Source organism: Salmo salar, chromosome 22 (assembly GCF_965601325.2).
Source record: "Salmo salar chromosome 22, fSalSal1, whole genome shotgun sequence".
NCBI lineage: Eukaryota > Metazoa > Chordata > Actinopteri > Salmoniformes > Salmonidae > Salmo > Salmo salar.
In genome coordinates, this window is record NC_138312.1 from 33,127,286 (window position 1) to 33,143,376 (window position 16,091).

At 44.0% G+C, this 16,091-nt stretch overlaps 1 protein-coding gene across 2 annotated transcripts in view; it reads right to left on the reverse strand.

The window, feature by feature from the left end:
• Window positions 1-16,091, reverse strand: part of LOC106583180 (SLIT-ROBO Rho GTPase-activating protein 3) — a 104,427-nt gene that overhangs the window by 16,401 nt on the left and 71,935 nt on the right. The window contains exons 12-18 of one of the 2 annotated variants that reach the window (XM_014167076.3): window positions 13,052-13,154; window positions 11,942-12,002; window positions 9,793-9,870; window positions 9,378-9,512; window positions 8,625-8,730; window positions 6,794-7,021; window positions 1,816-1,889 (exon numbers count right to left, since the gene is read on the reverse strand). In XM_014167076.3, coding sequence (XP_014022551.1) covers window positions 1,816-1,889; window positions 6,794-7,021; window positions 8,625-8,730; window positions 9,378-9,512; window positions 9,793-9,870; window positions 11,942-12,002; window positions 13,052-13,154 — 785 coding nt within the window. Of the gene's footprint in view, window positions 1-1,815; window positions 1,890-6,793; window positions 7,022-8,624; window positions 8,731-9,377; window positions 9,513-9,792; window positions 9,871-11,941; window positions 12,003-12,513; window positions 12,545-13,051; window positions 13,155-16,091 lie in introns of both variants that reach the window. The other variant, XM_014167077.3, reaches the window with a different exon arrangement.

Below are 16,091 nucleotides of genomic sequence, written 5' to 3' on the forward strand. Positions count from 1 at the left end.
CTGCATAGCCAGGCGCTAAAATAGAACTTGGTTCTATTTGTGAAGCTTGATGCGCTGAAAGTCCCGCCTCTCCCATCTCCTCATTGGTTTTTAGGAGCATTTACCCATGTGGGTGATTAAAAGATGAACTGAGGTACACACTCCAGTCCAGTTGGTGGTGGTAATGCACTTTAACCTCTCTAGGGGGTGTGGGATGCTACTGTCCCACCTGGCCAACATCCAGTGAAATTGCAGAGCGCCAAATTCAAAAACAGAAATACTCATTATAAAAATTCATAAAACATACAAGTGTTATACATCAGTTTAAAGATTAACTTCTTGTTAATCCAACCACGGTGTGTCAGATTTCAAAAAGGCTTTACGGCGAAAGCACACAATGCGATTATCTGAGAACAGCGCCCAGCAGACAAATCATTACAAACAGTTACCAGCCAAGTAGAGGAGTTACACAAGTCAGAAATAGTGATAAAATTAATCACTTACCTTTGATGATCTGCATATGGTTGCACTCACAAGACTCCCATTTACTCAATAAATGTTCATTTTGTTCGATAAAGTCCCTCTTTATATCCAAAAACCTCCGTTTTGTTCGTGCGTTTTGTTCAGTAATCCACAGGCTCAAAGGCAGTCACAACAGACAGACGAAAAATCGGAAAAGTATCAGTAAAGTTTGTAGAAACATGTCAAACGATGTTTATAATCAATCCTCAGGTTGTTTTTAGTCATAATAATCAATAACATTTCAACCGGACAATAGCTTCGTCAATATAAAAGGAAAACAAGAAAGCATGAAAAACCTCTGGGCCACTGCAGTGTCCACTCATTCAGAATGGTCTTACTCCCTCATTTTTTCAGAATACAAGCCTGAAACAATTTCTAAAGACTTTTGACATCTAGTGGGAACCATAGGAAGTGCAATTTGAGTCCTAAGTCAATGGATACTGTAATGGCATTCAATAGAAAACTACAAAAAATAAAAAATCCCACTTCCTGGATGGATTTTTCTCAGGTCGTCGCCTGCCATATCAGTTCTGTTATACGCACAGACATTATTTTAACAGTTTTGGAAACTTAGAGTGTTTTCTATCCACATCTACCAATGATATGCATATCCTAGCTTCTGGGCCTGAGTAGCAGGCAGTTCACTTTGGGCATGCTTTTCATCCGGAGGTGAAAATAGCCTAGTGAGGTTAAAGTTGGTTGCCAACTGCCCTATAAAATCCAAAGAAGAAGAAGAAGAAGAAGCCTGAAGGAGGAGAGATTACTAGATACGAACTTGATTTACCCTTTTATCTGTGGATGAATTGTCAAAGTAGAGGACCTTCTGCATTTCAGGTAAAATATCAACCCAATGTTTATATCCCAGGACAAATTAGCTAGCAACAGCATGCTAGCTAGCTAAAATGCCATAAATGTTTAATGCTTTTCGACCTGTCCCCAAATTAATATAGTTGGTTCAGAGTTCGTTTTGATATTTCAACCTTTGTGTCCTGATCGTGTCTTGTGTGGGTGGACAAAATCAACATTAATGGCGGACGCATGCTCACGCCCGGTCTAGTCAGCATGTAAGAACCACAGCAGGATAAACAGCAGTTCAGTTACAAAAACAAACACAACCCAGAGAGTAATGAAACTTAAGACAACAGCAGGAAAGCAAGGGAAACAGCACAAGCTTCAGGAGTTTTTCAACAACCAATTGGCTAATTCCAATTAGCTGTGTAGCCAGCTAGCTACAACACATTTTATCTTAATCAATCACCCAAACCGTTCCTCTACAGCGTGTCTGAAGGAGTGAAGGAACCCCATGTTACTGACCGTCATCACTGGTGTGTGGCTCAGTACCGTTGTCAGCCTCGTCGATGGTGCCTGGCTCACTGTGGGGGCTGTCACTGTGGACACAGAGAGAGAGATGGACAGTCAGTCAACTCACACACACCCACAACACTTGCATAGGTTACAGGGTCTAAACTAATGCCTTCTCCAGGAAAGATGAGTTACAGGTCATACTTGGATCAGTACCAAGTGAGGGATTAATTGAAGTAGGGGAAATTTATATCAGCATATTTCTCTAGGAAGTAGTACATGTTATAGTTGGACCAGCTCCAGGTAAGTGATTAATTTAACTAAGAAAAATATGCATATTGATGCACGCTAGCTTGTAAGCCATCTATGGGAGTTTTGATATGCGAACCATTCCCAAGCAGTATTATTGGCATCTGTGTAATAGAAATATAGTACACAGACATACACACACATATTGACACCCCCACATACACACACTCACACATGCACACACACAATCACCACCACTAGCAGAATCCTTTTTTTCCTTTCACGACTCTGACGAGCCCGACGCGAAGGATGCACCGCTTCCTCGGGAACAGGCCCGATCCCCGTGATCTGCGCGAAGAGAAGGCGGAGAAGGAGAGGCCGAAGATCGGGCTGCCTTCTGAGAATTCGTAGACAATCGAATAAACCCCCACTTCCCTCCATTCTGCTAGCAATCTTTGGACAATTAAATTGACGAGTTAAGCAGAAGATTAAACGACCAACGGGACATTAAAAACGGTAACATCTTATGCTTCACGGAGTCGTGGCTGAACGACGACAACATCAACATACAGCTGGCTGGTTATATGATGTACCGGCAGGATAGAACAGCGGCGTCTGGTGAGACAAGGGTCGGCGGTCTATGTATTTTTGTAAACAACAGCTGGTGCACGATATCTAAGAAAGTATCTCATGATGAGGTAGAGTATCTCATGATAAGCTGCAGACAACGCTACCTACCGAGAGAGTTTATCTCTATTATTTGTAGCTGTTTACATACGACCACAGTCAGAGGCTGGCACTAAGACAGCATTGAATAAGCTGTATTCCGTCATAAGCAAACAAGAAAATGCTTACCCAGAGGTGGCGCTCCGAGTAGCCGGGGACTTTAATACAGGGAAACTTAAGTCTGTTTTACCAAATTTCAGCATGTTAAATGTGCAACCAGAGGAAAAAGAACTCTGGAATACCTATACTCCACACACAGAGACGCATATAAAGCTCTCCCTCGCCCTCCATTTGGCAAATCTGACCATAATTCTTACCTCCTAATTCCTGCTTATAAGCAAAAATTAAAGCAGGAAGCACCAGTGACTAGATCAATAAAAAAGTGGTCAGAGGAAGCAGATGCTAAGCTACAGGACTATTTTGCTAGCACAGACTGGAATATGTTCCGGGATTCCTCTGATGGCATTGAGGAGTACACCACATCAGTCATTGGCTTCATCAATAAGTGTATCGATGACGTCGTCATCACAGTGACCGTAAGTACATACCCCAACCAGAAGCCATGGATTACAGGCAGGATCCGCACTGAGCTAAAGGCTAGTTTATAAGAAATCCCGCTATGCCCTCCGACGAACCATCAAACAGGCAATGCGTCAATACAGGACTAAGATCGAATCGTACTACACCAGCTCTGACGCTCGTCGGATGTGGTAGGGCTTGCAAACCATTACAGACTACAAAGGGAAGCACAGCCGAGAGCTACCTAGTGACACGAGCCTACCAGACGAGCTAAACTACTTCTATGCTCGCTTTGAGGCAAATAACACTGAAACATGCATGAGAGAACCAGCTGTTCCGGAAGACTGTGTGATCACGCTCTCCGCAGCCGATGTGAGTAAGACCTTTAAACAGGTCAACATTCACAAGGCCGCAGGGCCAGACAGATTGCCAGGATGTGTACTGTGAGCATGCGCTGACCAACTGGCAAGTGTCTTCACTGACATTTTCAACCTCTCCCTGTCCGAGTCTGTAATACCAACATGTTTTAAGCAGACCACCATAGTCCCTGTGCCCAAGAACACTAAGGTAACCTACCTAAACAACTATTGGCCTGTAGCACTCACGTCTGTAGCTATGAAGTGCTTTGAAAGGCTGGTCATGGCTCAAATCACTCCAATTTGCATACCGCCCCAAAAGATCCACAGATGATTATTACTCCACACTGCACTTTCCCACCTGGACAAAAGGAACACCTGTGTGAGAATGCTATTCATTGACTAGAGCTCAGCGTTCAACACCATAGTGCCCTCAAAGCTCATCAATAAGCTAAGGACCCTGGGACTAAACACCTCCCTCTGTAACTGGATCCTGGACTTCCTGACGGGCCGCCCCCAGGTGGTAAGGGTAGGTAACAACACATCCGCCATGCTAATCCTCAACACAGGGGCCCCTCAGGGGTGCATGCACAATCCTCTCCTGTACTCCCTGTTCACTCATGACTGCACGGCCAGCCACGACTCCAACACCATCATTAAATTTGCAGATGGGACAACAGTGGTAGGCCTGATCACCGACAACAATGAGACAGCCTATAGGGAGGAGGTCAGAGACCTGGCCGTGTGGTGCCAGGACAATGTGATCAAGACAAAGGAGATGATTGTGGACTACAGGAAAAAAACAGACAAAGCACGCCCCCATTCTCATCGACGGAGCTGCAGTGGAGCAGGTTGAGAGCTTCAAGTTCCTTGGTGTCCACATCCCCAACAAACTAACATGGTTCAAGCACACCAAGACAGTTGTGAAGAGGGCACGACAAAACCTATTCCCTCTCAGGAGACTGAAAAGATTTGGCATGGGTCCTCAGATCCTAAAAAGGTTCTACAGCTGCACCATCGAGAGCATCCTGACTGGTTGCATCACTGCCTGGTATGGCAACTGCTCGGCCTCCGACCGCAAGGCACTACAGAGGGTAGTGCGAATGGCCCAGTACATCACTGGGGCCAAGCTTCCTGCCATCCAGGACCTCTATACCAGGCGGTGTCAGAGGAAGGCCCTAGAAATTGTCTAAGACTCCAGCCACCGTAGTCATAGAATGTTCTCTCTGCTACCGCACGGCAAGCAGTACAGGAGCGCCAAGTCTAGGTCCAAGAGGCTTCTAAACAGCTTCTACCCCGAAGCCATAAGACTCATGAACATCTAGTCAAATGGCTACCCAGACTATTTGCAGTGCCCTCCCCCCCCCCTTTTTACACCACTACTACTCTCTGTTATAATCTATGCATAGTCGCTTTAATAACTCTACCTACATGTACATATTACCTCAACTAACCGGTGCCCCCGCACATTGACTCTGTATCGGTACCCGCCTGTATATAGTCTCGCTATTGTTATTTTACTGCTGCTCTTTAATTACTTGTTACTTTTATCTCTTATTCTTATCCATATTTTTAAATAAGCATTTCACTGTAAGGTCTACACCTTTTGTATTCGGCACATGTGACTAATAAAATGTTATTTGATTTGAGACAGTCGAGGTACAGATCTGGGGAAGGGTACCAAAAAATGTCTGCAGCATTGAAGGTCCCCAAGAACACGGTGGCCTCCATCATTCTTAAATGGAAGAAGTTTGGAACCACCAAGACTCTTCCTAGAGCTGGCTGCCCGGCCAAACTGAGCAATCAGGGGAGAAGGGCCTTGGCCTGTGGAGATGGGAGAACCTTTCAGAAGGACAACCATCTCTGCAGCACTTCACCAACCAATCAGGCCTTTATGGTCGAGTGGGCAGACGGAAGCCACTCCTCAGTAAAAGGCACATGACAGCCCGCTTGGAGTTTGCCAAAAGGGACCTTAAAAGACTCTCAGACCATGAAAAACAAGATTCTCTGGTCTGATGAAACCAAGATTGAACTCTTTAGCCTGAATGCCAAACGTCACGTCTGGAGGAAACCTGGCACTCGAAGGCTGTAATCGCTGCCAAAGGTGCTTCAACAAAGTACTGAGTAAAGGGTCTGAATACTTATGTAAATGTGATATTTCAGTTATTTATTTTTTATAAATTTGCACACAAAAAAACAACTGTTTTTGCTTTGTCATTATTGGATACTGTGTGTAGATTGATAAGGGGAAAAAAAATTCAATACATTTTAGAATAAGGCTGTAAAGTAACAAAATGTGGGAAAAAAATCAAGGAGTCTGAATACTTTGTGAATGCACTGTACAGTATCTACCTCAACTATCACCAGTATCCCTGCCCATTGCTATGGTCCTGGCCTTGCATTCTCCGGTCTATATTATTTCTTGTGTGTTCTTATTTTCCCTGATTTAGTATTAATTCGGAGCTCTTTTTAAAATAATCTATTCTGGATTTGACACTTTTCTATTTCTTTACCTTGATATTGAATATAGCATTGCTGAGAAAGAGCCTGCAAGTAAGCATTTCACTGCACTGTTTAAACCTGTTGTATCCTGTGCACATAACAAATGTACTTTGATTTGATTTTGATTTGAATAATTATTTCTACATGAACTTTAGAGTATCTGTATCATGAATATTGGGATAAAACGCAACAACGAGAAAAGGCCATTTGTACAGTTACATAATGTATCCTTCCATGCAGACCTGCTCTTTAACTAAATACCATTCTACATTTCTAGCAACTAGATAAAATGAATTATCTTAGGTATTATATCCAAGCACTGTCTATAAAAGCATGTGCTTAAGAAAATACCACCCCCATAGGAATGCACTCATGCTTTACATAAATGAGCCTAGCATCCTCATCTCTACTACACACTCCAAATTCTGCTCTTCTCACCACATTATCAAGCAGGATGGTAATGTAGTCTGTGAGTGACCATGCCATATGCTGGAGAGGCCAGAAGAACAGTCTAACTGTACTGGTGCTAAACCCAGGGTTACACAAGTAACAGTATTACTGCTTTAGCCTTAGCCATACGGTATGTCTTCAGTGCTTGTCTTAAAGATGGTGACCTCCCAGGTCTAGCTACTTCTCACCAGTACTCCTCTCCTCCAGTCATGCACTTCTCATAGACTGGCCCGTCCAGCTCACGGTGGCTGGGAAAGATGACCTCGTTGTGGATGATGATGGTCTTGATGACCTCATTGACATGTGCCTGGATGGCTACAGGGTCCTGTCCGTCGGGGATGGGCATCAGGGTGGGGCCGAAGCAGATGGCCAGGTTATAGGGATCCATCATGTTCTCATCACTGTACTGGGATAGACTGGAGGGGAAGAGAGAGAGAGATGAACCAATGAACTTCATATTTACATTATGAGGTGAATTGATGGGTGGATCCATTAAAACATACTCAAAGACCTGCGTTTGCCAATAAAAGTGAGGCCTATCTGTTTCCCAAATCAAATCAAAGTTTATTTGTCACGTGCGCCGAATACAACAGTGAAATGCTAACTTACAGGCTCTAACCAATAGTGCAAAAAAGGTATTAGGTGAACAATAGGTAAGTAAAGAAATAAAACAACAGTAAAAAGACAGGCTATATATAGTAGCGAGTCTATAAAAATAGCGAGGCTACGTACAGACACCGGTTAGTCAGGCTGATTGAGGTAGTATGTACATGTAGATATAGTTAAAGTGACTATGTATATAAAAGATTGAACAGAGAGTAGCAGTAGCGTAAAAGAGGGGTTGGCGGGTGGCGTGACACAATGCAGATAGCCCGGTTAGCCAATGTGCGGGAGCACTGGTTGGTCGGCCCAATTGAGGTAGTATGTATGTATAGTGAAAGTGACTATGCATATATGATAAACAGAGAGTAGCAGCAGCGTAAAAAGAGGGGTTGGGGGGGGGGGGGGGGGGGGCATTTGTCCGGGTAGCCATTTGTCCGGGTAGCCATTTGATTACCTCTAATATAAAGAGGGTTGAGTATGGCTGTAACTGTAGACTCTACAGTGAGTTGAGATCTACAACTTCACTGAAGTAGCAACATGTCCTTTACTACATGAGTTGAGATCCATTTTGGCCCTCCACCACATCTCAGTATAAGAAAATCCTTAAACCCCCTACCTTTAGTTACATTAACCCCCAACATCCCAACTTAGCTAGCACATTCCTCAGTCTCCCTGTTTAGCTTAGATTCCCACACCCATCCAACCTTAACAAGCCTGCCTTTAAAACTTCACAGTTTAACAGGCCTATTAATAAGCCATCCTGGTTTAGGGGGCAGTAAGCCCATCCTCCCTTCCAGCAGCAGCCTAGTCAGGCAAACGGCCTATCCTCACACCCATCTGCTTTAAGGGGGGCTCATAATCAGAACAGAGTGGTGTGGAGCTTTGGTGTGGAGCTGGAGCAGTAAAGAACTACAACTGGCCCAGAGCCTAACTCTGTCTGAGGGGGGCATAAAACACAGAGGTAAAAGTCAGAATGTGGAATCAAACGTTTTGTTCTGCAGTGGAACCAAGCAAAGGGAGCATCAATAACAGCCCAATAAAACAGGACAGGTATATTACTGGGTTGATGGATCTGTTTCTGAGCAGGCCCGTAAATAACTTCTAAAGCTCTGCTGGCAGACGCGGTAATAAATAGCAGGTGAACAGTAGGGCTGTTCAATAACTCTGGAAATCAATGTATTTTCCTCTCTGAATACTGCAGCAGAGACTCACTAGTTTTGTTGATTTAGTGCAGTACAGGGATTTTTCAATTCCCCAAATACTCCGAAATGTGTATAAAAGTTATAATTTCAGACCTTTACTTCATCCTGTTATACTGTATGCCCTTAGTGTATAGGTTCTCTGGTATAGGGACAACTCTATTCAACAACAGAGGACTGTGATATGTGAGTTGTTATGTCAATGTGGCCAACTTACTGATTGAGGAAAGCGAACAGGTATCTCATGACGATGATGACGGTGCGAGGAAGAGTCACAACAATCTGCTGGACGTGATGCGCTCTCTCAGCTCCAGACTCCAGTTCTGAAACAGAAGAAGGCCAGAGTCATAACACCACCTGGCACTGAGATTAATGGGAGGGAAAATAAAGACATGATGCTCCATAACAACACCATGATCTATTGAATATACAGAATGAGCAGACTTTATCAGGCTGGCAGTCATACTAAGGGTACAGTAATGACAACACAAACACTCCTATTATTAATAGATAACCCCTCATTTAAATCAGAGGATATGGTGATTTGAGTGACTGGGCTATCTGGAGCAGGGGAAAACACTGCAAAGCTGTGCTGAGTTAGTAGACTGATGTGGTCCCCTCTCTCCTCCCTTCCTATTGGGTTTCTATTGAATCACAGGCAGGCAGACAGCCATGGTGTTGAGATTGTTTCCATGTGTTCCACTGCGTGCCTTTCGACCCTACCCTGCTATACCATAAAGCAGTGTGTGCAGGGTGTAGAGGTTGGGGAGTGATGATGTATCTGTGGACCAGGAGGGTGACTTTTCTCTCTTCTATTCTGATTCTATCTCTACTAGATAGTGTGTGAATAATCCACTGTATCGTAGCCCCAATTGTGTTATTTCACCACCCAGATGGGTAGGAATATGGTATAATTTCAGTTACCCTCAACACATTTACTACATTGATCAACAGTGTAGAGTGTACTCACTTATAGTAGACATGAGATCCAGGAAGCGTTCCTTGGGGAACAGAGGGTTCTCCAGGCCCCTGAAGTACAGCTTGAGGACCCCTGCCACTGAGTTGATGTCATGTTCATTCTGGTCTTCAATCAATGGGTCTTCACCTAGTAAAACAATAGAGTAGAGTTATTATTTTGGAGTATCTGACCACTGCAACAGAACTGAATCACTAAAAAGATTAACCAATAAATACTTCATTACTGTACATCATTTTTATTAAAGTGGGCTTACAAATTCTTACTTGTTACATGTAGAAAATAATGTGAAGAAATCTACTGTATGTCTTTAGTTCAATGGGTTTGTGGTGTTATTGATCCTGAGCTGTAGAGGAAAAACTAAAAGCTAATCTATCACCATTTACCCCCAGTCTCGCCAGGGACCTACCTCTCTCAAATGAGTTTTTAATATCATTAACCTCCACCTGGGAACCAGGCACACGGAATATGCCCTGCTGCTGGAGCCCTGCAACAACACATAGAAACATCATACTGAGTCCAAGGCTGAGCCTGAGCCCACCATTATCCCCACACCCAGACGGCCGACTACATGAAAGACCAACTGCAAACACACAACAGAGAGCAGGAAATGTAATCTTGTCATAAAGGGACATGTTGTTTCTTCTTCCAGGTGAGGGCCCCTTGGTTGGTCTGCTGCATATGGTTTCTGTTAGAGAACCCCTAATCAGTTTGTGGGGGTTTCATTAGGTCTCGGGGGGTAGGGGAAGGAGGGGTCAGGAGGGGGGGTACAGGCTTTGAGGCTACACCACTCTGGCTGGAGTCAGATGTGGAGGTGGACAGAAGGATGAAGATATGAGGAGGGAAGGTTGAAGTGATTAGTAAACAAAGACCAAGGGACCTGTCAGTCCCTATGCGTGATGTGCTGCCACGTGATGTGTTACCATGCTCCTGTCACGTTATTCACTAGGGGCTGAGGTGTTAAATCATAGCAGGTATAGTACCAGTCAAAAGTTTGGATAGACCTACAGGGTTTTTCTTTATTTTTACTACTTTCTACATTGTAAAAATAATAGTGAAGATATCAAAACTATGAAATAACACATATGGAATCATGTAGTAACCAAAAGTGTTAAGATTTTAGGTTCTTCAAAGTAGCCACCCTTTGCCTTGATGACAGCATTGCCCACTCTTGGCATTCTCTCAACCAGCTTCACCTGGAATGCTTTTCCAACAGCCTTGAAGAAATTCCCACATATGCTGAGCACTTGTTGGCTGCTTTTCCTTCACTCTGCGGTCCAACTCATCCCAAACCATCTCAATTGGGTTGAGGTCGGGTGATTGTGGAGGCCAGGTCATCTGATGCAACACTCCATCACCAAATAGCCCTTACACAGCCTGGAGGTGTGTTTTGGGTCATTGTCCTGTTGAAAAACAAATGATAGTCCCACTAAGCGTAAACCACATGGGATGGCGTATCACTGCAGAATACTGTGGTAGCCATGCTGGTTAAGTATGCCTTGAATTCTAAATAAATCACAGTGTCACGAGCAAAGCACCCCCAACACCATCCCACCTCCTCCCCCATGCTTCATGGTGGGAACCACACATACGGAGATCATCCATTCACCTACTCTGCATCTCACAGACACAGGGGTTGGAACCAAAAATCTCAAATTTGGACTCATCAGACCAAATGACAGATTTCCACCGGTCTAATGTCCATTGCTTATGTCTCTTGGCCCACGCAGGTCTCTTCTTCTTATTGGTGTCCTTTAGTAGTGGTTTCTTTGCAGCAATTCGACCATGAAGGCCTGATTATGGTGGTCTCCTCTGAACAGTTGATGTTGAGATGTGTCTGTTACTTGAACTCTGTGAAGCATTTATTTGGGCTGCCATCTGAGGCTGGTAACTCGAATGAACTTATCCTCTGCAGCAGTGGTAACTCTGGGTCTTCCTTTCCAGTTGCGGTCCTCATGAGAGCCAGTTTCATCATAGCGCTTGATGGTTTTTGCGACTGCACTTGAAGAAACTTTCAAAGTTCTTGACATTTTCCAGATTGACTGACCTTCATGTCTTGAAGACATGTCATTTCTCTTTGCTTATTTGAGCGGTTCTTGACATATGGTCTTTTACCAAATAGGGCTATCTTCTGTATACCACCCTTACCTTGTCACAACACAACTGATTGGCTCAAATGCATTAAGGAGGAAAAAATTCCACAAATTAACTTTTAACAAGGCACACATGTTAATTGAAATGCATTCCAGGTGACTACCTCATGAAGCTGGTTGAGAGAATGTAAAACATGTGCAAAGCTGTCATCAAGGCAAAAGGTGGCTACTTTGAAAACATAAAATATAAAAAATATTTTGATTTGTTTAACACTTTTTTGGTTACTACATGATTGCATATGTGCTATTTCCTAGTTTTGATGTCTTCACTATTAGTATACAATGTGGAAAGTAGTAGGATATATCATCTGTTATGTTCACAGTGGAGTTCATAGCTTTCTACTGGTGTTTTGAATACCCTTCTATACAGTCAATACAGTAAAGGTGTCATTTTAGTAGACTTACCATACAAATTGATGTGGCGAATACAGCTCTCAACCACAAGAGGAATAGGTTGACCTGAATCCTGAGAGTAAATCATGGCAATAGTGAGAGTAAAGCATGGATGACTGACACTAATAAGGTGACAAGAAAATGATTAACCACAAATACTATACTGTCCATATTGAAAGATTCTGTTGTTTATGTATAATAAAATACATTTCAGCATACTGTGTATTCTATTAATCAGAGCACAGAGTATTCTAGGCCTGCCCTGCACCCCGCCATAAGGAAATAAATGCCTCTTCTTGATGGCTTCATAAACAGCAGTGTCCACCAACATTCATATGAGCACCATTAAAGTGACAGATATAAACCATTGCTATTCACAGCCCCTCATTACAGCAAGCAAACAGTTATGAAACAAGTGGAGTAGCAGTGACATGCTATTGGAGCTCATTAGTACGACTGCGTGTGGAGCAGAAGGCAGAAATCAGCATGTAGAACTATTAGTGTAATAGTTTTCAGGTGGCCCCACTCTACAGCACCGTGCCATGCGCGCTACCTCCCATCCTACCACTCCCCACTGATAGTACCTGATTGCGGGTATGGGCATTCCGTCTTCCCCTGGGGCAGAAAGTAACGCAGCAAGGAGGTGCAGAGGGAAGGAGGCAGAGAGGCAACACAGTTAGAGAAGCACAGATGACAGACAGAAAGAGCCCCCCCCGGAGGCCTGGAGGATAAGCACAGGTCAGGGGCCGCTGGGATGGCTTGAGATGCAGTGAGACGGGGTGCAGTGAGGGACAGAACCAACTAGCACAGGGCTTTCTACAGAGCCACTATGGGGACTATGAGACACGGTATCCTCACGTCTGAGGATTAGCCGAGGTTAGAGGTCTGTGCTACTACTACATCTAAAAGGATAGGGAGACACTAATCCTCCTTCACCCTGTCTGTGTGCATCGTCAGAGCCATGGGAAGAGAGGAAGAGGAGGTTAAAGACAGTGGTTACAGGATGAGGTTGAGCAGTGAGCAGGAGGAGAGAGCAAGGGAGAGAAAGGAGGACCCTAGCTGCCCTCTCCCTCCAGCCCCACAGAGGGCACTAATTCACACACCCCAGCCATGGGTGGGTACCTTGATGAAGGTCTCCATATTGCCGTTAAACAGTTTATGGTTATAGATGGAGCGCGGCCTAGGCTTCCGCATTTTCTGTGGTTTAGGGGGTAGAGTGGGGGGCCTGGGGAGATGACGGGTGAGGAAGGGAACAAAAACACCATATGCTGTGAAACAGTTGAACGAACACGCAAGGCTGAAATGCAGTTATGAAAACATCTCTCAATAGTCCTGACTTCCACCTTCCCAAATATCCCCCTCTGCTCTATTTTTTTTTTTTTATGTGCAGGAGGAAGTGATCCATATCCAAATCTTGAAAAATCGACCAAAACGAGACGTTTTATCACTTACTGGTGTGTGTTATTTAAACCTGATGGCTCTGCCCTGTAATTAACCCTTAGGCAGCACTAGGCTGGGCTGCTGGGAGTGTTGGGTCCCTGAGTGTCTCGAGGGCTGGGGGCCCCTTCATAAAACCCACTCTGACTGACTTATTGAAAACATTATATTTTTACATTTTAGTCATTTAGCAGACGCTCTTATCCAGAGCGACTTACAGTAGTGAATGCATACATTGCATACATTTTTTTTCCATACTGGTCCCCCGTGGGAAACGAACCCACAACCCTGGCGTTGCAAATACCATGCTCTACCAACTGAGCCACACGGGACCAAAACATAAGAGAGGTTAATGATTCCCAATATATAGCTGAATGTAAACATTATTAAATCAGAGCTTATAAAATCAAGTACACCTGCTGATAGTTCAGGTTACCCCTCACATATACACTGAGTGTACCAAACATTGGGAACACCTTCCTAATATTTATTTGCACCCCCTCTTTTGCCCTCAGAACAGCCTCAAATCGTCGGGGAATGGACTACAAGGTGTCGAAAGCCCTCCACAGGGATGCTGGCCCATGTTGACTCCAATGCTTCCCACAGTTGTGTGAAGTTGGCTGGATGTCCTTTGGGTGGTGGACCATTCTTGATACACACGGGAAACTGAAGCGTGAAAAACCCAGCAGCGTTGCAGTTCTTGAAACAAACTGGTGGGCCTGTCACCTACTACCATACCCTGTTCAAAGGCACTTAAATATTTTGTCTTGCCCATTCACCCTCTAAATAGCACACATACACAATCCATGTCTCAAATGTCTCAAGATTTAAAAATCCTTCTTTAACCTGTCTCCTCCCCTTCATCTACACTGATTGAAGTGAATTTATCAGGTGATATCAATAAGGGATCATAGCTTTCACCTGGATTAACCAGGTCAGTCTATGTCATGGAAAGAGCAGGTGTTCCTAATGGTTTGTACACTCAGTACAGTGTGGTTAGCAGACCGATGGTACTTCGGCAAGGCCGGTCATGGACAGGGCAAACTAAAGTTTGCCTGGCTACCCAGACTCCTTGCTATGGCCAAATGCTACGCCACGCCCACGGACGTTAGTTTCTTCTCCACAATGAGTCTGGATCTGAGTACCTCCCCGACCCTTCACCGAATACGAACACATTTGGGGCCGTCTGATTGGTCCAGAAACTTTGGGTTGGGTCAGAGCCAGAACACACGTGGGTGAAGCGGCGGTGATTGACATTGATGCTCTGATTGGCTAGAGATGATCCAATCGCTGATTACTTTGTTTTGTACAATGCCCCTTATCGCCACAAACGACTTCAATGGCAATCTCAGACTAAAGATTGTAGCGATCGACAGAGCAGTGGAAGAGTCGTCAGCCTCAACCAAAGTAGCATTCCTAAAAGATATTTAAGTCTTATCCAAACAAAACATTAAAATACACCTAGGAATTTACTTCATTAATATCACACACACACGTGCGCGCACACACACTAACAGCACACATACTAACAGCATGCCTGCTCCATCTGCACTGCAGTCCTGGAGCCCTTCCCAGAGACAGAGAGCAGTGACACACTCCTCTCTGCCATCCAGACGGAACTCAACCATTCTGCTCATTGTGGCTTTGCATCACATGATGTGTAGGTTTGTATGGTCCCGTGTGGCTCAGTTGGTAGAGCATGGTGTTTGCAACGCCAGGGTTGTGGGTTCGATTCCCATGGGGGACCAGTACAGAAGAAAAAATGTTAAAAAAATATATGAAATGTATCCATCGCTCAATATTCAATGTACCGTAACTAACTTGCATAGGGTGCAATGCTTGTATTTGTTGTTGGAGTCAGCCCCGTTCTGAATAACTCAATCTGTACTTGTTACATCCATTTTGTGACTTATAAATGAATGATATGTACCCATTAATTAAATTACTAAAATGTAAAATGTATTAACTCCTGGCAATAAGGTAAATGGAGCAGAAAATAATGGTTGTATGTGAACAAGATGCTCTGAGAACTCCATCCTGTATGACCTGCAGTAGCTTGTTCCTTTGTTTTTTATTTACATTTTTATTAATTTCAACTTTATTTAACCAGGTAGGCCAGTTGAGAACAAGTTCTCATTTACAACTGCGACCTGGCCAAGATAAAGCAAAGCAGTGTGACACAAACAACACAGAGTTACACGTGGGATAAATGTACAGTCAATAACACAACAGAAAAATCTATATAAAGGGTGTGCAAATGTAGTAAGATTAGGGAGGTAAGGCAATAAATAGGCCATTGTGGCGAAATAATTACAATTTAGCATTAACACTGGAGTGATAGATGTGCAGAAGATGAATGTGCAAGTAGAGATACTGGGGTGCAAAAGAGCAAAAAAATAAATAACAATATGGGGATGAGGTAGTTGGGTGGGCTATTTACAGATGGGCTGTGTACAGTTGCAATGATCGGTAAGCTGCTCTGACAGCTGATGCTTAAAGTTAGTGAGGGAGATGTAAGACTCCAGCTTCAGTGATTTTTGCAATTCGTTCCAGTCATTGGCAGCAGAGAACTGGAAGGAAAGGCAGCCAAAGGAGGAGTTGGCTTTGGGGATGACCAGTGAAATATACCTGCTGGAGAGCGTGCTATGGGTGGGTGCTGCTATGGTGACCAGTGAGCTGAGATAAGGCGGGGCTTTACCTAGCAAAGACTTATAGATGACCTGGA